This window comes from Strix uralensis, chromosome 8 (genome assembly GCF_047716275.1).
Source record: "Strix uralensis isolate ZFMK-TIS-50842 chromosome 8, bStrUra1, whole genome shotgun sequence".
Taxonomy (NCBI): Eukaryota; Metazoa; Chordata; class Aves; order Strigiformes; family Strigidae; genus Strix; species Strix uralensis.
In genome coordinates, this window is record NC_133979.1 from 14,371,720 (window position 1) to 14,396,984 (window position 25,265).

Genomic DNA, 25,265 nt, shown 5'->3' on the forward strand with positions numbered 1-25,265 from the left:
TGGACTCGGCTGGTTTTGAACAAATAACCATTTATTGTCAAGGCTTTTCAGGAGCTTTCATTTTCCTTTTTGAAAAAACATGATCCTGTGCCAACCAAACAAATGTGTAACATTAAGTAATAAGGAAAATAATGGGACACCCTGCCACACTATTTTATAGACAACTTTAGACTGTCACAGTTGTACAAGTCTAAACTAAGACAGAAACCCAGTTAAATAAAGCAGACATATTAAATCAAAACCCCACCAGCAGAGTCCCTTGTGGCATAGCTGCTGTTCCTAAATGCTACAACTGGCCTTTCAAGCAGGAGGATGCACAGGAATAACAGTCCAAGGGCAGAGGAGCCCATGTGCTGCTCTCTCCTCCCTGCCACTGGAACAGCATGCAGAAGAGCACAACTAGAGACCCTTTTTCCTGTATCATCTCCTGGCACAGCAGCAAAGAGCACAGGACAGAGCTGTCTCGGCCCGAAATGAGCAGCCACACTTGCAGTGGGCAGATCAAAGGAGAATCCCCCGCACCTCTGCTGTGCAGACCTGCCTGCTCGCTCCGTCTGCTGCATGGCAGCAGGTGAAGCTCTGGTCCCTGGTGCTCAATGAATGTTAATTCCACCAGAAGTCTCCATTTTGAAGTTATCATGAATCTCTTAAATTTAGCCCAAAGTAATCACACAACAACCTATCCATTAGACAATGAACAGAGGTTATTCAGCTTCCTTGTACCACAGCAAAACAGCAGCTTCCTTCCTGCCAGTGATTGTGATTGTGATTAACTGCGCAGTTCAAGGTGAAAGAAGAATGCGGTTCCAGGCGTGTGTGGCTTCCTTTAACCTCAGCAAAACACAGTGCCAGATATTTCAATTAGTGTGTACCAAGGTCACAAAATCAATTTCTTATCACCGAAAAACACACATACTGTAAATTTCATTTTCAAGCCATAATCTCTAAATTAAATCTGTGTACCTAAAAAATATACAGTGCAAAACTGCAGTCCTTTAGCCCCCTCCTCCTCCTGCAGCCAAGCAGCATTTTCACAAACATCACCTGGCTTTGTGCTCTATATTTAGAGCACAATGTTTGGTTAGATTCTAATCTTCTTGGAGGACGTCATTATCTCTTTCTTTGGCAAATAGAGGCCCAAAGTGTCAATTACCTTCTTAAACTCTTTCATACACACAGGAATGAGTGGGGTTTGATATTCTGTCTGCCAACAGCTCAGTCGGCAATTTTTCACAGTCATACACAGAAAAATTGTGCACCAGCATATCATCCTAGATAAACTACACATTTCATATGAGGTTACAGACAACTTCACCACTCCTAGCCAGTTTATTCTGGAAGAGGTAAACAAACAAACAAAATAAAAGGAAAAACAATCCTAAAGAGAACACTTCTCTGCTATTGAACTCTATGAGTTATTGAACAGAGACAAAAGTAAAATGAGTATGCCATATTGGTGGGATATTGTATGTAAATAAATGTAGCTGTGCAGAAGTGACATCATCATCTCTTGTGTGTGTAATTCCTTATGATACTTTCATTGTTAGGTGAGGAACACTAACTTCATAGCCCCAAAGGCAGCTGCGGAATCTGATGGCTGTAGCAGGCTCTGCCCTGTGCAAATCTAGGTACAGAAGATGTTTCAAGGAGGTGGAAATTATGGAAGCAATTTCTTTCCAATAAATCCCAGTCTTTCCTTAACAAAGCCTAATTTCAACTATACAACCACAGAACGAATAAACCTGACAATTTTGAGATTGTGTTACATTTTTTCATAGAAAAGGTTGCTTTTTATTCACATACCTGCTTACATAAAGGTCCCTGTGTATGCAATTGTGTACATTTAATATACATGTATGAGGATACGTGTTCTGGAAATATCTTCCATCCATTTACTTCAAACCAGCAGGTGAGAAGAATGTGTTGTTACTGTTGGACCTTTTGGGACTGCTTCAGATGCTAGAGATACAGGAAGTGAATCATATCTCTGGTAAACATGAAGTAAGCAGACTCTGAAATAATAAGTTGAAAGCTCCTTACATGAATTTTCCCACATCCTCTAAACATGTAACATATTGATTGATTCTTAGTACCATAAAGCAGGATGAAAAGAATATCTTCTCAAGAAAGGAAATTAGCTTTATTTGGCAAGGGTTAAAGCACATTTTGAATTAAACAAATAAGAAACCAGCCATGTGCAGCTGATCAGCTTGAAAGTGTGGGTACACTTTTGAGAGAGACAAGTAACTATTTTCTACCACATCATCGACACACATTTTTAAAACTCTTTTTAGATACAAACAGGATTAATTTAAAAGAGGATATGATTACAGATGTAACAAGAGGAAGTTTTGTTTCTTCCTGGCCCATTCAAAATATGCATTACTGTATTATAGTCATTCTCAAAGTACCATTTCAAGAAAATACAAATAAAAACTATGGAAAAAAAGATAGAGCTGCTTTTATTTGCTTTTTTTTTTTTTGGCTCAGATGTGTGAATGTAATGAGTCTATCAGGGGCTTGATCCAAGGCTTATTAAAGTCAGGGTCAATCTTACAAATGGTTATAGTGGACTATATCTCTGGCCCAGGCAAACTGTGTTTTCTGGCAGTAGGAAAGAGAGCTAACCCTCTGAAGATTTCTCTCTATCTCATTCAAGTAAGAAACTGGGAGGGATTTTTTCATATGAGTGAGAAAACTGGATTTGGCACTTTGAATGCATAAAATGCTCTGAGTCAAAATTTTATGGACTCGGACATTTACAGACGTAAGGAAATTGGAGTAAGACAGCCTCCACTGTGTCTTATTCAGCAGGATCCTATTGTTACTTCAAACATCCTGCACTGCTTTCCATCTGACTAATGTTCTCATGGATGCATGCACTGTTGTAACACACTCTCCCCTTTCAAATTCCCAATTTACTCTTAAAAGCTTCAACTAAAATATACTTTCAATAGTAGCTAGTCACAAAGAGCAATTTAAGTTATAAAAAGTAAAGTAAACTCTACAAAAACTGTTTTGACTAACAGTGTTAGCCAAAGGTATGGCTATTTTCAAGAACATAAACATATTTCTGTCCTTTGTGATTGGAAGGCAACCATGTAAGAGCTGGTTAGTCCCCAGCAGTCTACGTACATCATAGCCATCAAACCCTTCCCAAATTCACAGAAAAGTGTAACATCTTGCACATGAAGAAACCAAAGCCATAGATAAAGCCATAGGTCCCCAAATGTCCAGGAACCTGCTACATTAACCTGTACATTAACATCCACAATTTCCCAGGCAAGTGGACTGTCATGCACCAGAATATCAAATCCTCCTTGATAATTTGTCCAGGTTTTTCAATTCCATGATCTGCCTACAGGTTTAATCTGGAATGTGGGATCAAGATATCTCAGCTGCATAACTTTGCACAGCTCAGTGGTCAGTCTTCACTTCAAGAAAAGGTGAAAACATTCAGCTACATTATGACCAATGAAGATACAGAAAAGAATAAAACTTTCTGTTCCCTGGAGAGGAACACTGAAGGCATGGGCTTAATTAAATATAATACCTACATATGCAACAAACAGTATGGTGCCTCGTAACACTTCCTGAGATCACCAAAAAGCCAGACACCTAATCCTGGAGTAGGAATTCTGAATTCAAAGATGACTTCTACACTTTCACATAGCCCATACTCTTGTTTTACCATGTTCCATCCTGAAACCGTGTAAAAGATCCAGCAGAATTTGGAGGCAAAGCAGCAGAGATTGGGAGACACAGGAGGAGAAGCAAAAAGGAAAAAGAGTAAGGAAGAGTGAGAGACAAGCCCAGAGGCTATGAGGAGCAAGTCAAAATGGCTGAAAATCGGTGATCTGCTTTGGCCTCCTGAGTAGCACATCCCAAGTTTTCCAAGCTGTGACCCCCTGTGTTGAGCCCTGTTATTTGTGTTTGGCTAAGGCATATCTTTCTCCTTCTGTGCTATGCTAGAGCAGCTGCAATTTGCCTTTTTATAGCTTGTGGTAACTGATAGCAGTGAAATGAATTTAGGAAGTGTGTGGATTGGATCTTTCATATCAGTGATTTCAGACTATTTGGTAAACACAGAAGTGACATCCAGTGATGTATGCCTGCTGGTAACAAAAAAAAAGTTCTCTGGTAAACCAGCATTTGGCTTAGATTGTTTTCTGTTGAAGAACACTTCTGGGTAGAATTAAATGATTATACACGAATGTTTTACAGGGTCATGTTAATTTGAAAGGTAAAATTTCCCTCAAAACTATACACTGATTGGGTGCTGCAGAATAGCAACGGTGACAACAGTGAATCAAAACAAATTCAGTGACTGCAATAAAAGTTGACGGTGGGACACAGCGACATCACCTTAGAGGAAGGAGCTGATGTTTTATAGAAAAGCTTCTTTTTACAGCTGGCAAAAGCCAGAGAGTTGGTCGTATGGCCCTCAGAAAACCAAGAAAATATGTTTGTGTTCAGATATTGAGTAGGCATTTAGCTTGATTCAGCTGAGTTTACACAAATTGCCCTGTGTTCTAACAGGGATTCTGTATTTTGATATAAAATACCACTTTGCACTAATGTATTTTCTGCCTCTGGAAAATGATAAATCCTCCTACGCTGCACTTCAGAAAGAGAGTCAGTGTCTTGCTTCAGTACAAAGTTTCCCTGATAGCCTAATCCCTGCTCACTATTTCTGGAAGAGCTGTAACTATTTTACAGGTAAGTCTGATTAATTTTGCAGTATAATTTGCAAGTGACATTTACAAGGGAATATTGTGCGGGGATATCTGGAAGGGATATTGTGTTCAGACTTTTCCTGCTTGCTTGCCTACCCTCCTGGAACAAACAGCACCGCTTCATTTTCCTTCCGTATTTTACAAAGTTAAAGTAAACACTGTGATCACACTGTTTACTTTAATTTCCTGCAGTGTGCCAGCAAAGCAGCAAATTGGCAGTGAGCAATCAAGAAGCAGCCAGTATTGGAACAGCAGAGCTGCTTAGGAAAGCATCAATGATGCCAACTCATTTTTTCCTGTTTTAAAAATAAAATATTGGCTTCTATGAAGTTTTACTTCCAGTCCAATCTTCTCTAAAGGATCTGAAATTTTGTTTGTTTTCTTTAATTTTGTTTTGGAAGAAAGCTGGGATTTTGAGCAACACCTAACTTATATGGCCGACTCTTTCTGTATAAAGAAATGGATTTTAAAAAGTGGCAAATATACACTATTTATCTGTAAAAAATCCATGGCATTTTTGCACAAGAGGAAGTTAACTTGTCTATAAATCAGTGTTATCTGGATATATTTTTATGCCAAGAGCTCTAGCTGTGCTACTTCGATAGGGTGTATGATAATGTGAAGCTCAAGCCTCATGCATTACATGCAGAATACACAGCTGCCCGAGAATGGAGTCCTAAAAAGGCAAATAGTTATATTTTCAGAGGCTGTTCTCTCTCATCTAATACTACATAAAGCAAGGAATACAAAAGAAGAGTAAGAAGAATGGGATAGTATTTTGAACCTCAGAGGTGTAAAGCTTGACAAGGTGACTCATTCATGGCTTTCTGAAAGATACCGTACAGAAGGAATTTATTGCTATGGAAGTTATAACTCCAATATATAAAAGAGGCCAGATCCTACAATCAGTTACTCTCCTGAATATGTGCATTCCTACACATATTCTTACTGAAGACAATGAGATTATGGAGACGATTAGCTTTTTGTTAGACTGTCCAAAGTATGCCTTCGGAAAGCCCAAAACATGACCTAATTTAAAGTGGTTGATATCTTGTGGGAAAGATTGTAAGAGGATAATTATTTTAAAAGCCATGACTTTGACACCAGGAAATTAAATTCATATCTATATGTCTTTATCTATACACAGCAAATCCAATAATCTTGAGGTCTCTGCAGTCACTTAGCCAGCTGGCAAAGGGAGCAAAGTAAAAACTAACAAACTCCATTCCTAAGGTATGCTGACATCAGTGATTCATGATTCATCAATAATGGTGCTAGGAAATAAATGTAACAGGGCATTATTGCCTTTTGCAGCACAGTAAACTCAAGGGAAAATGTCTAAGTGTATCACATTGAAAAGACAGAGCTAGCAGAGAAATAATTTTTACAAGTATTTAAGAGGTGTTACAAGCAAGTGAAAGTAGAGAAACAAATGTAAACCTTGTAAAAACAGTGAGAATGTTACTATAAATAAAAAAGGACAGTTTTCCAACTATACAAGCTTAAGAGGACTGACCTGAAAACTAAAATTTTTTGGTTTTCAACATTTTTACAGGAGAAAGAATTTGAATTACTTGTTCCAGAATAAACCCTCAAAACAATGACTGTTCTGCTTTAATTGTCAGGATAAGCACAATGAAGAAGCTGGTTCTTAGCTATGTGAAATTACTAATGATGTTGACAGTAATTACGACTCTCACAACCTATCTAAATAACTAAAAGGGCAAATATGTAAACACAATGTACCATATATACTCTCTAGAAAATGCCTATATTAGCACATAATTGATGATATCCTTTGAAGGTGACTGGACTATCATTGTAAAAGGCTAAGATTAATAACTGAAGAAAAATGGGTAGCTATCTCTAGAACAGCAGATACACCTGCCGCTTTCACTGTACAGAACAGCAAGATCTAATACATCATTGAGCAACTGAGGCTTTGCTTTATGTTTTCATAGCTTTAAACTATTTATGATAGGGTTTAGTCTATATTTCTAATTCTTTTTAGAGCCTACCCAATTAAAATTCAGGTTACTTGTTTATGCTATTAGAGGACTACTGCACAATATTAATAATGCGCCATCTAATATGATGCCCTAGAGAAACGTCATCTCTCTTTCAGGGGCAACAGCCACATAGTTCTGATATAAGCTTTGCTTCTTAGCTGGAGGGTAAGTGACTTTGGTGGTTGTTGAGGTATTTTACCAGAGAAAACGGTCTCCCAACATGAGGCTTGCTTCAAACTATTGCCACTTAACTGCAAAGCAACACAAATAGGTCTAGTAGCTGGTTTACCTGGACTGACATTGGAAATTTTATTTTAAAGATTGAGTTTTCGAAAACTTAGTATAATTCTTAATAAACAATTAATTGATTCACAAGGTTTGTGAATGTATATTTCACTGTACTGAATGTTCTTTAAATGATTAATAAATTTTTTAAAATGAATTTTGAATGTAGATTTCCCTAAGAAAACACAGGCAAAAGAGAAAGTAAGAAAAAGATGCTGTATGAGAAAAAAGAATATGGAAGGTAAGATAAATCCATCATCACACAAATGGATTTAATAATGCTATAATGGGTACATATATAATGTATAAAGTATAATGGACTTAAGAATATCAGTAATGTCAGTGAAGAACAACAGGTATCTTTACTGTAAATTTAATTGATGACTCGTAATCACAACTTTCTAGAAAAGTACAGACAATGTAGTGGATACCAGATCATGCTAGATAAGTAAATGCTGGTTTGATTTGTTCCAGGTAGTATTGCTAAAAATTGGCTTGTTTTTCTTCTTTCTCTGCATTATTCACAAGCGTAAGCCCTTGACTCTGCAAACATAACATGCACTTAACTTTCAAATCAACTAGCTTACTCATAGTAGTAAAATTGAATTAGTGCAAATACAATACTAGTGTGGTGAAGGCCATTTCTTCTTATTTTCTTTTGACCAGCTCGATAGACAAATAATGATTGACCTATATTTAGGGCAAGGTTATCATTAAAATCAAGAAATATGTTTAGTGACTACATGACACAGGATGAAAAGTAAAGGCTGAGAGAACAGTGTTTGTACAGGCTTGAGAAGAGAAGGCAAAGGGGAAATCATATTGCCGTGTAGAGCTACCTCATGGGGGGTCACAGGGGTTTATAGAGGAGATGAAGATAAACTATTATTAGAAATGTAGAGCGGTAAGTGCACATGAGAGGCAAAAGCTAAAAGTTGCAACAAGAGAAACTGCAACTAGATATCAGAAAATAGTTCTCATATTTATAGTAGTCAGACACTAGAACAGGGGCCCAGAGAGGTGTGTGGTCTTCATCCTTGGAGATACTCAAAACTTGGCTGGACAAGGCCCTGAGCAACCTTCTCTAAGTTGGACCTGCTCTGAGTGGGGAGATGGACCTGCTCTGAGTGGGGAGCTGGACCAGATGACGTCAAGAGGTCTCTTCCAATCTAAATTATTGTATGATTTTTGTGATTCCTTAATTTTTACTATTTTAGCCAGCAATATTTCTCTCTAAGCATTCCCAGCTTATAAAAGTGTAGACAGCTTTCTTAGGAAAAAGGTCTTTGTGTTCTACATTTTCCTAAACCAATCACAATTCCAAGTACACCATGGCAAATGAGCTATAAAAATCCAAACTAAAGATGGGATGCATACCTGTGCTCATACGAAAACCGAAGTGCCTTTGTTACTGCTAAATAGCCCAAGATACATGAAACAAAAAAACTGACCAAACAGATGGTTAATATTCATAACTACTTTTCAGGACACTGACAAATGACAAGATTCATATGAATTTCAGTCTACTTGCAGCTGGGCATTGCTATATCTAACAGTGGAAATAAGTACTAGAGCTATTCGTAGTGTGGGATAATTCAAAAATGAAGGCAGGGAAAATATATTTTTCTTTGGATGGAAGATAGAGGCATCTAGAGGCAGATCCCTCTGTAGAATTTCTGGCATATTTCCCTTGCAAGCAGCTGTAGTGGAAAAATTAACAATGGCCTTACATGCGGGCATGTGTCTGTGGCACACACACCTCCTCAGTCTAGAGTAGCCCAGGAGTTGTATTAGTTGATTATGATCAGTTGCTAGGAAGAGTGGCCTGGTGCTGTGTGTGTGTGTGGATGAGGTGTGAGGGCTGTAAAAGTAACAGTCATGACAACTCCAAGCTTCAGAAGTCCTGAGTCACAAGGGAAGTTTCTGAAGCTAAATCAGAGAAGATACATCAGCATCTCTCATGGCAAAGGAAAACTGAAAAAGAGCTTATACAGGTCATACTCAACTGAGATGCACGGTATGCTATATTAACATACTAGACTGAGAGTAAGTTGTAGAATTTCTCAGAAACTGCTAAAGTTTTTTGCTTTGAGAACATGTCAGTGTAAGGTGTTTTGACACCTTGAGTTAATGAGCTCTTGAGTAAGTTTTTCAAGCAAACACATACCAGAAATGCATATAGATAAAATTTTTTACCGTTACAGAACGTTATGCCATTTCCCGTATATCCTTGGGAGCAATAGCAGCCTGTTGTCCCACCCTGAACTTCACACCTGGCGTCTTTGTGGCATGTCCTGTTGCAGTTTGCAGAAGTGCAGCCATAGTCCAGCAGACTGGAAATCAGAACTGGAACAAAAGAAAATCAGACTTGTTTCTTTATCTAAAAACTACATTCTGAGCTCTAAAACCAGGACAAAAAGTATCCACAAAATTGGTGTATTCCAGTAAAATTAACATTATCACAGACTCAGCTATATCGCAGGATGGGGCAAGGATCACCAACTACTGGGACTTCTTTGTTAAAACTATCCAGGGGCTAGGAACAGCAGACACTGTAGATTAAGAATTTGTGTATATGTTCAGCCAGCATAAAATTGGTAAACAACATAGAAGTTACTCAGTGATCTGGGGAAAAGATTTGAAAGGCTTTCAAAGCTCTGTAGTACTTTGCAGTAAAGCACATTTATTTGCACTCTGAATTATGTATTGAGTGTAATCTAAACTGCCCTACACATACCAAGTGAAAAATACCAAAGAAGGTTCTCCTGATCATAGCTTTTATTTTTATAAACACTTCCATACTTGTGTAGCTAACATGTATTGCATGGTCTGAGAGATTGAAATGACATGTCACAGTATTTACAGCATTATGACATTAGGTTTTAAGAATTTACCCAAATTATTTAAAGTTAATCTCTTAAAATACCATTTCCATGTTATGAAAGTATTGTCTTATTTTTTTCATCCACTGGATAATTCCTAAATGGTAAACTACTTTCCCACTGTATGAATGCATATGGTTTTCAACACAAAGGAAAAAGGACTCTCTCCCTTTGAGAAAACTAACATCTCGCTGAATAATTATACACACCCTGTAATAGGTTAGAAATGAGGCAGTTAGCTCAGAAGGGAAAGTAAGTTTTTTACTTTGTACTTTATAAATTGCTAGTAGGACATAATGAAAGTTGCAGAAAACAAAGACCCTTTTGGATGCTGTCTTTCCCTGCAGTTCTGCTTTTCCCTACCCAAATATTATTCTGGATATTTGCTAGCCTAATGTTATAATTACAGGTTTCATTGCTTCAGGGAATCTCACTGAAGCATTGTTTTCTTGGACAAATTAAAATTTCATGCAAGATTCAAAAGACTAAAAATTACACACATTTTTTTAACAATTATATATAACCCAAATCTTTTCCCTCTTGTTTCTGAGAGGAGACACCATTTTCCAGAGATTAAAACAGAAACTCGTAGGATTCTGTTGTCATTTTATTGTTCATAACATGTGAAATCTAAAAATCTCCCAAGCAGACAGAGAGGGAAAAAACCAAAAAACAAACCCATGGAAACCCACAATGTTTCTGCTTTTTACAGAATAAAACCCTCAGTGAAATAAAGACTGACATTTGGGGGATTTGGTTTTGGGATGATCCTAACCCTGCAATTATTGAATCTGGTAACAGCACAGACCAAAGCTACGGGAACTTTCAGTCCTGTGTACCCAGCAGCTTTCCACCATCTCCAACACACTCATTTCTCCTTGCCACACCCCACTCCCTTCTCACCTCCACTCCCTCCCCAGGGAAGGAGATTTCACCTACCTAGGAATGGAAGCAGTTTCATTGGTGATGCTGTTGCTGCGCGGTGCCTGGTGCAGAGCCCCTGTGTTGCAGAAAAAAACGCCCTGCCTTAAAATGTATGACCATGTGCAAAATATACACACGTGCCTATCAAGAGTGACGTCCTGGTGCAGGCGCAGCCCTGACACTGCCCTTTGTCCCAAGTTTCACGTTCCCAAAAGCTCCTGAGACTCACAGGCAGGACAGGAAGGGTCAGGAGGGGCTGAGGACCTGGTCTTCTGGCAAGCAGGGAGTAAATGAGAAGGGAATAAACAACAAAGTAAAAGAGAAGCAAGAGACTGGATCTTACAGGGGATATCAGACAAGATTCAGGAGCGAGTGGGTTAGAGGAGCATGGGCTAAAGGAGCTGCTTGGTAGAGTGCCTGGGGCAGTGGGAGGATGAAGATGGAAGGGGTGCAGCCTGCTGTCAGAAGGAGTAAAGGAGCAGCAGAAGAATGGTGGAGCAGATCAGAGAAGGTGAGGAAGAGGTGGGGGAGATTAGTAATTAACTCAGGGCTTATGAGCTTGAAGGTAATGGTCTACATGCTTCCTTCCACCTTTTTCTGGTGAGCTGAATATATGTGAGCCCCAAGACCCATTTTTTTGGAGACAATCTTGTCTGACTGCAATCGTTCTTCCTACTGCTTTCTTTGGTTTTGAGACAGATGCTTACTGCAGCCAAGCAGTGTTGCTTTAAGAGTAATGGCCTGTGAGGAAGTACAGGAAATCCACTGAACTCTGCTTTGTGAGGAAAACAAAGAGGTATAATCAGGGAGGAAAGAGGCAGGAAGGCAATTGTATGGCCAGGAATCTCAGGAACTGAAGGAACCAAAGTTTCTGTGAGTTCGTGGGGCTGAACAGGGTGTGTGTAATAGGACATATTCAATATAGGTGATGTAGTAACGCATTTGGCATGTCTTTGTGTAAAATGTGAGAGCAGTTCTATCCTCATTATAGCATCCTAATCAACAAGACGTCAGCGTGTACTTATATTATGCATGTACATGGCAATATTTTCTCTAATCTTGTTATGAATGATGTATATACCATCATTTCCCAGCTTCCTGGAGATGGCAACTCACATATTGAAGCATTGTAAAACTGAAGCATTGGTGTATGCCTGTCTTTATAGATGGAAGCAGAGGGACATGCTAGAAGAGTGGACAATCTCTCTAAACTATATAAAACAGACATGAGGCTGTGGAATGTCATTGTGACAAAATATCTCATATCTGGCCAGAAAGTTTTGAGGTTGTGAATTTCATATGGAACTGATAAGAAAGCATCAGCTTGCTCTTAGGAATTATCTGCAGATATGGCAACATTTTTTCTAAACTTGTTAGGAACTATTTGCTCACCATCATTTTTCAGCTTCATGTTCGCTGCTGGCTGGAGTTCAATGGGTTAAACTCTACTCAGTCCAGGGAGGTGTGAGGCATGTAGAAATAGCACGTAGGTGTCTGGTTGGCACAAAGTACTTCTGTAGCACCTTGGCAGAGAGAGAGGAAGCTCCAGTAAGCGGATGTTAATTTTTGATGAACCACAGAATAATGAACAAATGGTCCAGGTGTAGGAAGAGTGTTTTTCTCCTGTTTGCTTTTGTGAGGGGTGGAGGACTTAAAGGGGAAGAGAGGAAGGGACTAGGAGTTAGTTTGTTTTGTTAAGTTTTCCCATAATCTAATGCACAGAGACACAGAAGAACAGAAAGTCAGATGAACTGAGAGGAGCTTTGATCTGCATGTCCTGTCCTTCATGCTGACATGAACTGTATTCTAAGCTTGGCTTGTCTGAACTAACTTACAGATCCTGCTGCTAAATTTCAGTGGACTAATAAGGGCTGGGTTTGGAAAGCCTATAATGCAGAAATTCTATCTTATTGCCCTGTGCCTTTGTACTGCCCCAAATTAGCTAGCAGATGTTTAATAGTAAGCAAGTGGAGAGAGCAAAAAGTTACACCCTAAAATTCAGGTCTTAAGAGCTGGAAACATATTTTTGAGAAGCCAGAGCTGTATATTTCAATAACATCTAGACATCGGCTTTTGGCAAGGAATGTTCAGACTGGTTGGAGAGCAATTTCATGAATCATAGTGATAGTAAACTTACAGTAAAAAGTTTAATTCCTTTTCTGATTCAAGGCCTAAGGACACAGGAGGAATTGTGGATGACTCAGAAAAAAACACAATCTCACTATAAGAAGACAGATGCTTCCTTCCATTTTTGCTAGAAAAGTACGTGATAACTTACTTTTAGTAGTCAGTGGTTCAAACTCATCAAGGGGACTACGCCAAACACATCAGGATACTTTCCATCTGGAAGAGTATTGCTGAACTACTTACCCCACTCACAGGTATAGTGGACAACATCAAAGGCGGTGCATAGGTCTAACTGGCAAATGGTTTACATTGTGACTGGCAATGGGTGAGGAGGAGCACATAAAGAAGAAAGATGTGGAAGAACAGAGCAAGGACAGAAGAAGGAAGGTTAGGTCAAGAGGAGCTCTGGATGATAAAAGGAGCTTCGATCAGATTTAGAAGGCAATAGGGAGACAGTGAAGAAGAGGGATTTAGGAATATCTTAATGAGATCTCAATACTGGGAGCAGTGGATTACTTTTGCATTAGACTACTTTAAAAACTGGCTAATGTGAGTGTCATTTAGAGGCTGAAGACAGCAAGGTCGCAATAGGCATGGATGTGGAGAAGGATGGACTTGACAAAGATTTTCTGGGGAGAATGAAGAGGAAAGGGAAGATTTCTGAGACATTTTGGAGATTAAACCAGGAGGATTTACTGATAATATCTATTGGCATATAGGGATAAGGCATTAAACAAGTGGAGATGAGCAGGTGAACACATGAGAAAGCAGACACTTTCAAATTTGTGCTGTCAAAATTTTCAACATATGCTGAGAAAAAATTATTGAGGTGTCATAAAACTGAAGTATTGATGGGTGCCTTTATAGACAGGGAGGAGGGACATGCACAAACATGCATATTCCTGGAAGACTGGAGGATACGTCTAAATGAAACAAAAAGGTTACAAGAATGTGGAATGTCAGTACTACAGAATCCATGCCTGCTTGTCTTGAAATAAAGAAGCATTAAAAATAGATGGTTTGTGGAAACACTCCAAAAGACAGCTTTTCCATTCTTACAGATGGGAAGCAAAACCCCAATTCTATACTTAAATATGTTGTTCGTTTTGTAAATGGGCTCATTCATCTTTGCAAGACTGAGTTAGGAGGGCATAAGTAAATGAACATACCCAGGTTAACATGCTTGACTTCAAACCACACGTTTTTGATTACTGATCACTGTGATTACAATATCTTATGTGTGGCTGTAGAATTCTTAAGTTGTTTTTTTTGCTGGTGAACTGATAGGAAGACATCAGCCTCCTCTTAGAAATTACTGGCTATTTTCCAAGCTTTGCATCATGAAGAAATGTATTTATTCACAGTGGTTTTAAAGGTAATTGGGATGCTGATTATGCAGACAATGCTATGAAACTAACACCCACTGCTGATGAGGGAGGGAAGTTAACACTTCCTAACACTCAGGTAGCTTTCAAAAGATAAATATAGATAAATATAGAGCAACTGCTTTCATTCCAGAAACTGCCTATAGTACCAACAAAGGAGCAAAAACTGAACAGAGCTAGTATTAGGTGGGTTTCTTTTCGATGAAAATAAGCATGATCTACTGTATTAAAGATATTTATTCCTTTGGTGTGATCAAATCTGGATGCTAGCTGGTTTCAGACCACCATGGATCATCCTGAAAGGGGATGGTGAGAGTGTGTATCAGACTGAGAGATCCTGAATGCTCCAGGTAGTGTTCATACATCTTCAGCCTCCTTGCTCTTGAGTTCCATATATATTCAGCACACTCAGACTCCAGTATCTAACCCATCAACAGTGTGCTCCAATATAATCCCCTCTGTATGTGCAGAACAGTCACATGCATGTGCATGCACACACTCATACATTTATCTCTATCACATAAACACAGATATGTATCTGTTACTGAATTGGGCTGATAAATATTTAATGCCAATAATAAAAAGATGATCATGATCTTTCCTTTCAGCCTTTGTTTTTTTTGTGATAAATGACTGTTCACTTGAATCACCAGGTTTGCTGCCAAAAGGAAAATGGGATGTAAACCAGACTGAGGATGCACAAATGCCTTGAATAAAGCTTTTTTTCTCTGATGCTTGCTGTTTTTTTAAAACTTCAAATTAATTTATTGGTTTTGAACCAAATCCTATCACTTCAAGAATTTAGATGGTCTTTATACTACTTCAGAAATGTTTCATTTATCCTAGTCACTAGAGCAATTACAGTTTTTTTTCTAGTCAATAAAATCTGGATACAATTGAAAAGGTACTTAAATGTCAGATCAAAATAATGAATTTCTATGGTTGGTTAAAACTATTTCCAAAGAAAAAATCCAGGGAAAACATTTTTTGAACACAGACTAGTGTATCATAGATCAGCCTACCTCAAAGGACTCTAGCCCAAAAGTAGTGTTATCATCTGTTTTGTAGCTGCCTCACCTCACCTTCCTGTCTGAGTGCCTCACGAATCCTTATTATTTTATGTGCAAACATCATATTCCATCTGAGACTACAGGGCTGAATATATCTCTTGGGATGATGTAACTCTAGGCAATTCTAAAGCAATAAACACACAAACACACATAAGCATATGCATGTACACATCCTACTAAATCTGCGTAGCTATGTCCATCTGAAAGAAATTGCACATTTCAGTGTTTAGAGCCATTTTCTTTCTGCTCTTTACTTTACCTTGGATGAAGTCATGAAATGAGAGAATTTAAAGTGAATGCAATGTTTCTGAAAGCCAGATTAACTGCCCTGAAATTTGGCTCTGTTTCTGCGTCTACTGGAATACAGAAGAGATATACTGACTGAGTATGAAGATCCTCATAGCTAAAAGGGATAAAGTAATTCAGTTTCCATGTCTGTTTATGTTGTCCTGGGACTGGTCATGCTACGGTAGTTGTAATGATAGTCACATCTCTGCAGGAGGAATAGACTGAACCCCATGAATAATTACACCAATGAGATGCCAGATTACCAGTTGCTTTTAATCTACAATCTTTTTATATCAGAGCATTAGAAGTGAAGGGCTCTTACAGTGCAGTGCTAATATATTAACCGCTAGATAAACAGACTAGCTCCTAGAAGACAATTACCTTGTTTTACTTACATGGGAGAAATGTTCTGAACTTCTTGTTCATCTATCATACAGTCTTAGACTTGAAGTAGTGGCAGTCATTGTCCTAACCTGCCCAGGTGTTTATCCTCTATATATTCCAGCAGGCCAATATCCCACAAAGCCACCCTGGATTTCTTCTCCTCAGATAACAGGCTGAAAAATGGTTAAATTATGACATAGGTTTAGGTCTTTATAGAATTAACTTCCATGTCTGTTGAGGGATGACTAGATACTGAGTGAGAATTTTGGAATTTGGTCTTACACTTCCCAGGAACCTCCAGCTGCTGTGGAGTTGTACCTTGCAGAGATGCAGGCCCAAAGGGAGCAGAGGAGGTCTGACCAGCTAGATGTGGCCACAGGGATGAAGAGTGTGGTCAGATGAAGTATACAGAATGCTGGAATAGAAGATGCTCTTTTCCATCCTCTCAGTCCCTCACAATTACAAATGTTCTGGTTAACAGCTTCTAGAAGTGCTGGCTCTCTGCTGCTTTTGTGTTCTGCCCCCCTTTTCACTGTCCTGCCATGGCCAGAGCTCTCTTCCCCCTGTCCCCATTCCTTTCTCACCACCTCTCCTCAGCTGCATTCCTTCCTCCTCAGGAATTTGTGCATTTCCTATCTGAGAACTCTTGCAGAAGGAAAAATGCCTGAGGACTCTGGCAGGGAACAAAATAATACTCAGAAGAGGAAAATATTGGATGATTATTTAGGACTTAGAGTGGAAAGTTCATCCTATGAACTGCCAAGGGTGCTATAAGTCAAAAAACCCACCTGCATTAAGAACAACAATTGTATCATCACTGACTTTTTTGCATTATCCCTTCCTAGGCAGAAGGTTCTCTGTGACACATGGGCCAAGAAACCAATTATTCTGTAATATTCTTTTTCTGTGATATTATCTCCTTCATTCAAGGTTTCAGGAACACGGTAGTTCACTGGGAAGTTGTAAAGTTTGTAGAAAAGTTGGCAGTAGCCCACAGAGCACAAGTGAAGTCCCTCCACTCAATGACAGCATGGACAAAGCCTTGACAGAGAGAAGAGCAGAAGGAATGGGAGGGACAGGTCTTCAGGCACCCCCACTATTATCTGATTGCTTTTCTAACATCCCAATCATTTGGCAAACCATGTTGCTCATGTGGACTGACTCCAGAAAGAGCTTCCTCTGGACCCCAGTACTACACAGCAGAGAGTTTGTAGCAGCTACATAAAAGTTCAGGCTTTGTTGCTGCCTGGGACAGTGACTTAGAGCTGTATTCTCACTCACTTCTTCATGCTAGAGGGTCATGTTAGTGTGGTGTTAAGGCACTGATGGCTGGTTGAGCTCTGGCAAGTCCTGTTGAAGCAGTTTAAAATTAAAGCTTGTAGTATGCTGGTTTGATCTTCTGCTAGAGGCCACAGCTACAACAATATAACTCAGTTGCCTCAATGAAAAGCTCAACATCTTAATTTAAACCTAATTACTCGTTGCTAAACCTTTCTGTTTGTTCTCTAATGCTAGCTGCTGGATTGTGACATGTCTTGAAGAAACTCAAAATATGCCCATCACAGTTTTGTATTATTTTCTATGATGCTGATTCTCTTTTGACTCTGAAAGTAAACTGTTTAACTTGTATCCTTCAGACTACTTTTCATATGTCTGCCCTTTCCTCTGGAATTATTTTGACTATGTCCTTTCACAGTTGCCTTTTAGCTTAAATTGGTGTAATTCCATCTCTGATATGAAAAATTAATTATAAATAAATAAATCTAATGATTTTTTCCCCAGCTTGGACTCCTGCACAGAGGTCTAAAGATCACTATTTCCGTCTTACATTAGCCTTGCTTATGGCTGAAGTAGGACTGAAGAGATTTTTCTGATCTCTTCGGGAGTGATTCCCCAGGAGTGGATTGCAGCCTTTTTTCCTTCCTTACTGCTGCTGGACAGTGTGTCCATCCTAACCCAGAGAGGTTAGAACTAATTCATGCCCTATCAATACGTACAAGTAGTTCAAATGATTTATTTCAATGTTCATTATCTTATACTTGTCTTCACTGAACTTCATCTGGTATCTTGTTATTCAGTCACTCAGGTTTTATTAGCTCCTCCTGAAATTCATTGCTTTACTCCTTGGTTTATATTAACTTAAATAATTGTGTATTGTCAGCAAATTTCAGCACCTTGTTATTCATCCCATTTCCCATATCATTAAATATGAGTGGTGAGCAAATAGGGGAAGAAATTATTCATGAATATTCATTTGAAGTTAAAAGCAAATTCCATTTTGACAGCATTCGTGACTAGTCCTTGTTCACTTTCTGCAAACAATAGAGTGCTAAAGATTTGCTAGTGCAAATGCATGCAGGAAATTCACATTTTACTCCCATATACAAATAATCCCTCCAAATAAAATTCAACCTGCATATTTCTAGGCAAATCTCACATTTCAGAGGTAGAGGGGATATGTCTAGAGAGGGAAGAGAGCCCCAGAAGCTAGAAGTATGTTTCAGAAGACCTCCCTCTTTCTCATGCAGAGACAATCTGACACAATACAAGTAAGGAGAGAACTGTATTTCTGACACATCCCATTCGCCGTCTGTATCAGTGCCCACCCAATGCCAAGCAAAGACTTGCAGTCCTGACCAGCCCTCCATTGCCATCTGCACTGGCTCCTGACCAATCCCATATTTCCAATTGTTTTGGCTTATGGATTGGCTATTCCATGCATCCTGGAATTCTGGTTTAATCCCATCTGGTAGGGGATTATGGACTCCCAGCAGGTTTTGTTGTATAGGTGCTACCTGGTATTGGTCAGCTGAGCCATGCACAGCTCCTGCTAAGAGGCTGCTGGCTCCGACATCTCTGCTCTCCTCTGCAGCTACATACCCAGACGAAACCCCAGATGAAAACCTGGATTTGGCAGGACCCTGCCGACCTTCACCATTTTAAGAAGTAACAGTCTGCCTCACCCATACAAGTAGAGATTGCACTGCTTACGTGAGACACAGCTTCCTTTTAAACATTACCCTGTGTGTTTCTAAAACAACATCATGAGATATGTCATAAATCAAGATCATAAAAAAATGAGATATTTTATAATAGCAGTTAAGAACCCATCCAGTCTATTACCACTTCCGTTTTGCATTGCACAGCAGCACTAATCTAGATCAAGGTTATCTTTGAAATCCACGTAGATGCTAGAAAGGGAAAACAGAGAAGCAAAGCCTGTGAATGAGACAGGGAATTTGCAATACTGTGACATAATGCATGAGAAACATTGCTGTAGCAGAGAGATGAGATTGATTTGATTTCTGTATGCCAAGAAGAGGTTGAATGGAGGTAGCTGGTGAGCAGTTTAATTTGATTCTCCCCATCCTTTTTTCCTTATTATTCTTAAGTAGCATTGATACTATGTTAAGTATGCATATAAGACAAGAGCCTCTTCAGTCACTTCAGTAAATTCAGATCTATGCTCCACATTAAGCTTCACGTGAACACAATGTTGAAGTTCTCATACACACACTCACAGAGGACCATTTGGTCTTTTGGGTGATCAGGCTAAATTGTTTTAAGGTCTGTTCTGCACATTAGTATAATGATGAAAACAGAATGGAATATAGTCTGCAATGCTCAAAAAGCAGCAAGAAATATGTATTTGCCTCAGTCATATATGGTTCAGTATGTGAACGCCCAGGTATGGCAAGCAGTTCCTGAATGAATTCCTGCCTGCAAGCTAAAGTTAGTGGAAATTTTGCTTATGCATGGCTATAGGACTTGTTCTTTAAACAAACTGAAATACAGTGAGTCTATTCATATACTGCTTGAACTGGTACACTGAGGTCTTCACTTACTAATTCAGATGTTTTCAGATTAACTATTTTAAATGTTTTCAAAATACACTGCTGCTATATATATGTGGCATGTCAGTGCTGATTATACCATATAATACAGCTTTTTTCATAAGATTGCAGGAAAGGAGACGTGCAGATAGTCATATGCAACTTCCTTCACAAAAATGCCTGTATTTAAAGTGAAAGGAAATGAAAATGAGAGTCCATTGTTTAGATGAGAAAGTGCAAAGGTTCATGACTAAATTAATATAATTCTGATTTTGACCTTCAGACAAAGCATTTAAGAGCTTTCCAATAATGACATCATATTTACTTGGCGCCTATGCCTTAGTTTGCATTGTTTTAATTACTTAAAGTGTAAAACAATTATATATTTAGTATATTTATAACGTACTATATATGTTATAATCCTAACACTCATCACAGTTGCTTTAATTCAAATGATGATATGCTGGACTTCAGCTCACAAGCCCCTTCACTGCAGCCGTACACCCATGATCCTGGAAACTTTTGGGCACACAAATGGATGTGTGTGAGAAGTTCCAGTGTGTTTCAGGGAACTACAGGGATGTGAAAGGTGCACATGTACATTTGCTATTCTATATTTCACATTGTTTGCAATCTCCATTCTTTAGAATTCTCCCCTAGGTATCTTGAATTATCTTTTATTCCAGTATTTTCAAAGCCTCCCTATCAAGAAAAGGGTTTCCTTGGAGATTTTGAGAAGATTTTGAGCTCACTGAAGTCAAGGGAACTATGCTGCTTTATGCAAGCTGAGGATCTAGTTTGATAGTCTCATCTTTGTGAATACAGAGCAGAATGAATTTATTCAAACTTATGAAAGCCACATGAATAACTTTGTTTGAACAATTCTGTTGTATCCCCTCTGCATTTACAGTGTAATTTAGCAGTCTGAAATTAATTTTTCTTCCCTGATTATGTTTTCTACAGACACTGGAAAGGTTGATGAGTACAATATAGTTTTAAATGATGTGCCTTGTTTATGTTTTTTCTTTATGGTCCATTACTGTAGGATTTGAGTGGAACCATATGATTATAGTCTTAGGTTGTCATGCAAATGGACTCATTTTGTTCCATTTCCCATTCCCCTTACCGTCTTTGTCAATGCGATGGATAAATCTTGCTCTGTGTTCTGTTCCTCATAGACTTGCAAGGCTGTCATCAGAGTGGATTAATCTTCTGCCTGTGTTATCACAAAATTCTCTGTCCTAACAATGACTTATCACTGAATTTAAAGCCTGATATACTTTATACTCAATCTGTAGACTTAGTCTTGCAACAAAAATTGTAATGAGAGCTAAAAATGGTACAAAACTAATCCATTCTTATCACAGTCTTTGAATTGTAATTTCATGCATTTCCTTGACTACAACATTTTACAGAACAATACCAAGAGAGAACATAGTAGAATAACGTACATGGAATTTCAGTTTTAAATGTCACCTAAAGTAAACTTCAAATTGTTTAATTAAGTGACCATAACTGTATTAGAGATTATTGCCAGCATAACTTCTGCACAAGCAGTTCCTTCAATAAAAGCCAGGATGTGGACAAACTATTACTCAACAGCATATAAAAACACCATTAAAAATAATGATAATGGTGGGACTTAAACCTAGAATAATACAAATTTTAGAGGTACTGCTTCCACATGTAATCCTTTAACTCTCCCCTTCATGTTTAGCTATTGCATCACTTTTAAACTGATGTGTGGTTATTATGCATGCTTGTAATTTATTCTTTTCTCAGGGTTCTCACACTGGTCTACATTATAAGAAAAAGAAGTTTTAAGCATTTCTTTAAAATATATATTTATGTATGTGCTCAAGATGCTAGATGAAATAAGAAATGTTTAATATTTCTTACTCTCTGATGTAAGGTATAAAAGGCTAAAAGAACCTGATATAAGCTATTCTGGATAAAAATAAAGTCTCCTAAACTTTAAGCTATCTTGATATTTTATTAGTATATTAGGCTTGTCTACATGGGGATTTTAAAATGAGGAAAAGAAGTCAGTGCTAGACTATGTTAAACGGAAGCAAGGGCTTCCACACCACTTCCTAAAGCTGATTTACAGAAATTCCCGTGTTAACCATTTAATTTACAGATTCTGCTTGTTTGACTTCATAGTTGGCAATTTTGGCAAGGAACTCAGTGCAAACTTTTGCATGTCAGCTCTGTGATTTTTCTCACCATCTTTATGAGATGCCTCCTAGAACTGGCAGGAGGCCTGAGCCTTGCTATGTTAAACTGCCATGATGAACTCCCATAACTCAGCTGTGTTTTGCCAGCTCCATTTCTAAACTGCCATGCGAGCAGCCTGGAAGACACACTGCTCACTTACAGCAGTCTTTAATATAAACAGAATAATGTCTTGTATTGGCACTCACACAGTCAGACAATTTGACTTTGCAGCTTTAGAGAAGGAGCATTTTGGTTTCAGGAGAAGGAAATCTGGAGGATGAAGTAAAAAGCAGTGCGTGGTTTTGTTTTGTTTTGGGTTGTGTTTTGTTTTTTTTGGTTTTTTTTTTTTTTTTTTCTTCCTTGGAGGCATTTCTCTGCAAATGCTTTCACAATGTGCAACATTGTTGCTTTACTTGTCTATAGATGTGAATGCCTGGTAGGACACAATCCTGGGAGTAAAGACAGTACTGAAGAATTTTATGCTGGAGAAGGTGATGATCCTACTAAGCTGTTAGGTGCTCATTTGAAGTGACAGAATATCCAAGCGAAAACCCTTTTTTCCCCCCAAATTTAAAGCAGTGGCATACTCTTGTTGCCTACAATACCAAAGAAGGAAAAACTTGAAGGGCAGCAGCAACAAGCTGGGAATATACTGGGTAGTTTGGATGTTCCCTACAAGCATTAAGCAAATTCAGCCAGGCCTGTGATATACAGTGCTGCCACTGGGTAAGAAATGACTGCCTCAGAAATGAAAGAAGACTTGGTGAGAAGAACCATCCTAAGGATAAAACCTATCTTGAAATGAGCATGCTAAAACAAACCATCTGCTTTGCCATGAGCTGTCCTTTATAACACCCCCACCCACATCTCACTTTGCACCCACAGTACAAAGAATGTTTCAGAAATTATTAAAGTTTCTTAAGAAGTGTTTCTAGTTCAAACATTAGCCCATCAATGCCCACATCTCTACATTCTGATCTGTGGACACCACACAGCGTTTCAGCCCCAATGCTCTCTGTGCACTATAGCACTGACATGTTACAGCTCAGTCCCAGGACCCAGCTTCCGTTCCTGGCTTCTACAAGCTCCACAGCACAGCTCAGAAATGACTGTGCACAAAGAGCTCTTGCTTGTCTGCCAGATCATATAATTTATGATCACTGTTAAAAATCTACTCCTGTTCAGACCTCAGAATCTATGTAGAAAGGATGGTTTTCTTCCCTTTATTTATCTTGGGAGCCTGTCACCTTTTTTTGGGTGCCCGTTTGGTTACAGCAATTTGTGAGAAGCTTTCCAGTGTGTTGGTAAACACACTGTATATGTGCATTGGTAGAATGGCTTGCCAAAGTACTCTCTGTTTCCCAAGAAAACGGGCAGGTGTTGGGAGCACTGACTGAGGCTTGGTCCTGTCCTGTCTTCAGTCACTGTCACAGAACATTATTCCTTTGACTTGGCACTGGGAGTAGAAACAAGAATTACCATCTCAGTTTTATTTACTCCAACAACATCTTGTAGATGTTTGCTTTTGTGACACTCCTCCAGATGGGACTAAGCATGCAGCTCTTTGAGTCCCAGAGCTCTACAGATGTCCAGATGGAAGACTAGGGAGCGCAGCAATCAGTGTGTAATTGGGTAAGTGATAGACCTGCTGCAAAGCAGCATTACCTCAGCCTTAAGGAGGATTAATTACAAAAGACCTATGATGCCAATTAATTCTCTTTAAAAAGTTGTGTGTGAATTCAAGGCACTTTAAGTCAAAGAAGCTGTAGTTAATTCAACATAATGTGCCTACATAAATAAGCAAGTGCTGCAAGATATTAAGCACTTTATATATCAGACAAATAGAAGTATCTGAGTTATTTTTTTGTAAATGTAGTCTGTAAACAGTAAGAAACTGATCCCCCCTGCCACCAGAGATGTCTTCCTAAAGCAGACTGTAACCTCTAGTTTTGTCTCACATACAGCACCCAGTGCTGAATACTGAATGTGAAGTTTGATCCCAAAGTGCTGATAAAATACAGCTGATTTCTCAGCTTAGGCTGACAAGATTTGTTCATGCTTAAAAAAATAACACCTCAAGTGACAAGCCCTCAAGATTTCAAAGGAAACCTAAGAGAGTTTTGTTCAATCAGAAGGTAACAGAGATGCTCTTCCTGACACATCGCTGCAGTCTCAACGGAGTTAGACAGGCACTGAGGAGGGGGAAATACTACTGATCAGGTTAACATGAAAACTTTCTTTGCGAGCACTAATTGGAATGCAAATCTTTGTACCATAAAAAACCTGAGTTATGAATAGAGCATTACAGTTTAATTGATTAAATCAGTCAGTTTCTAAAAAAGCAGGAGATACATGCTCTAATATACTTGACTCTCAACAGTTTTATTAATAGGTATATGGTGCTTCAGCTTCCTTAGACATACTGGTATAATACACTGTATATTTTTACACTTAAGTGGATTTCCTGTGAGAGGCACACAAGAAAGAATCTGATTCATAAGGTGAGCTGGAATGTGCCTGGCAATGCGGTGCTGGCACTGCTGTCACCAGCTGAACTGTTGAGGCAGCAGAGGTGTACAACAGCAAGAGGTGGGGCTGGCAGCGATTGAATATCATTGAAGTACGAAGGTTTGCCATTGTTCCATGAAAGAAAGTAAAATGAAACATATTACACGTAAGCTTGTGAAATACCAGGAAATCAAAGAGAAAGAAAAAAAAAAAGCTTTACCTTAGGCTAATTGTTGTTTTAATTTCATTGCCAAGTAAGTTTTAACACTAATATGATGATATTTTTTTCAAATTTTCTGCTCTAAGAATCTAACAAATTTATGAATCATGTACTGAGTGATGTTTTCACCTTTGGATGGGTATGACAGAGTGTATAGGTGTATGAGTGCAAGGAGAATGTTGGCCCATCTGCACAATGCTTATCGGTATGCAACATGACAACTTTACCCACAGCTGCTTTCTCATTATAACTCAGGTGGGTTAGTTTCAAAAATCATATATTGAGTAAGTCACTCCACAGATGTTCGCTTTCACCCTATGAATCCTCTCCTTTATTTCCTCAAAGTGAATTATATTTTTCTCAAATCCTGGACCAACATTTATCAGAGCATGCATCG

The 25,265-nt window shown here is 38.7% G+C and overlaps 1 protein-coding gene across 2 annotated transcripts in view; it reads right to left on the bottom strand.

The window, feature by feature from the left end:
* Positions 1 to 11,009, bottom strand: part of ADGRL4 (adhesion G protein-coupled receptor L4) — a 75,378-nt gene extending 64,369 nt beyond the window's left edge. Inside the window, exons 1-2 of one of the 2 annotated variants that reach the window (XM_074876362.1) lie at positions 10,852 to 11,009; positions 9,227 to 9,376 (exon numbers count right to left, since the gene is read on the bottom strand). In XM_074876362.1, the coding sequence (XP_074732463.1) occupies positions 9,227 to 9,376; positions 10,852 to 10,873 (172 nt within the window). In that variant the 5' untranslated portion in view covers positions 10,874 to 11,009. The remainder of the gene's footprint in view (positions 1 to 9,226; positions 9,377 to 10,851) is intronic. The other variant, XM_074876361.1, reaches the window with a different exon arrangement.
* Positions 11,010 to 25,265: the final 14,256 nt, after the last annotated feature.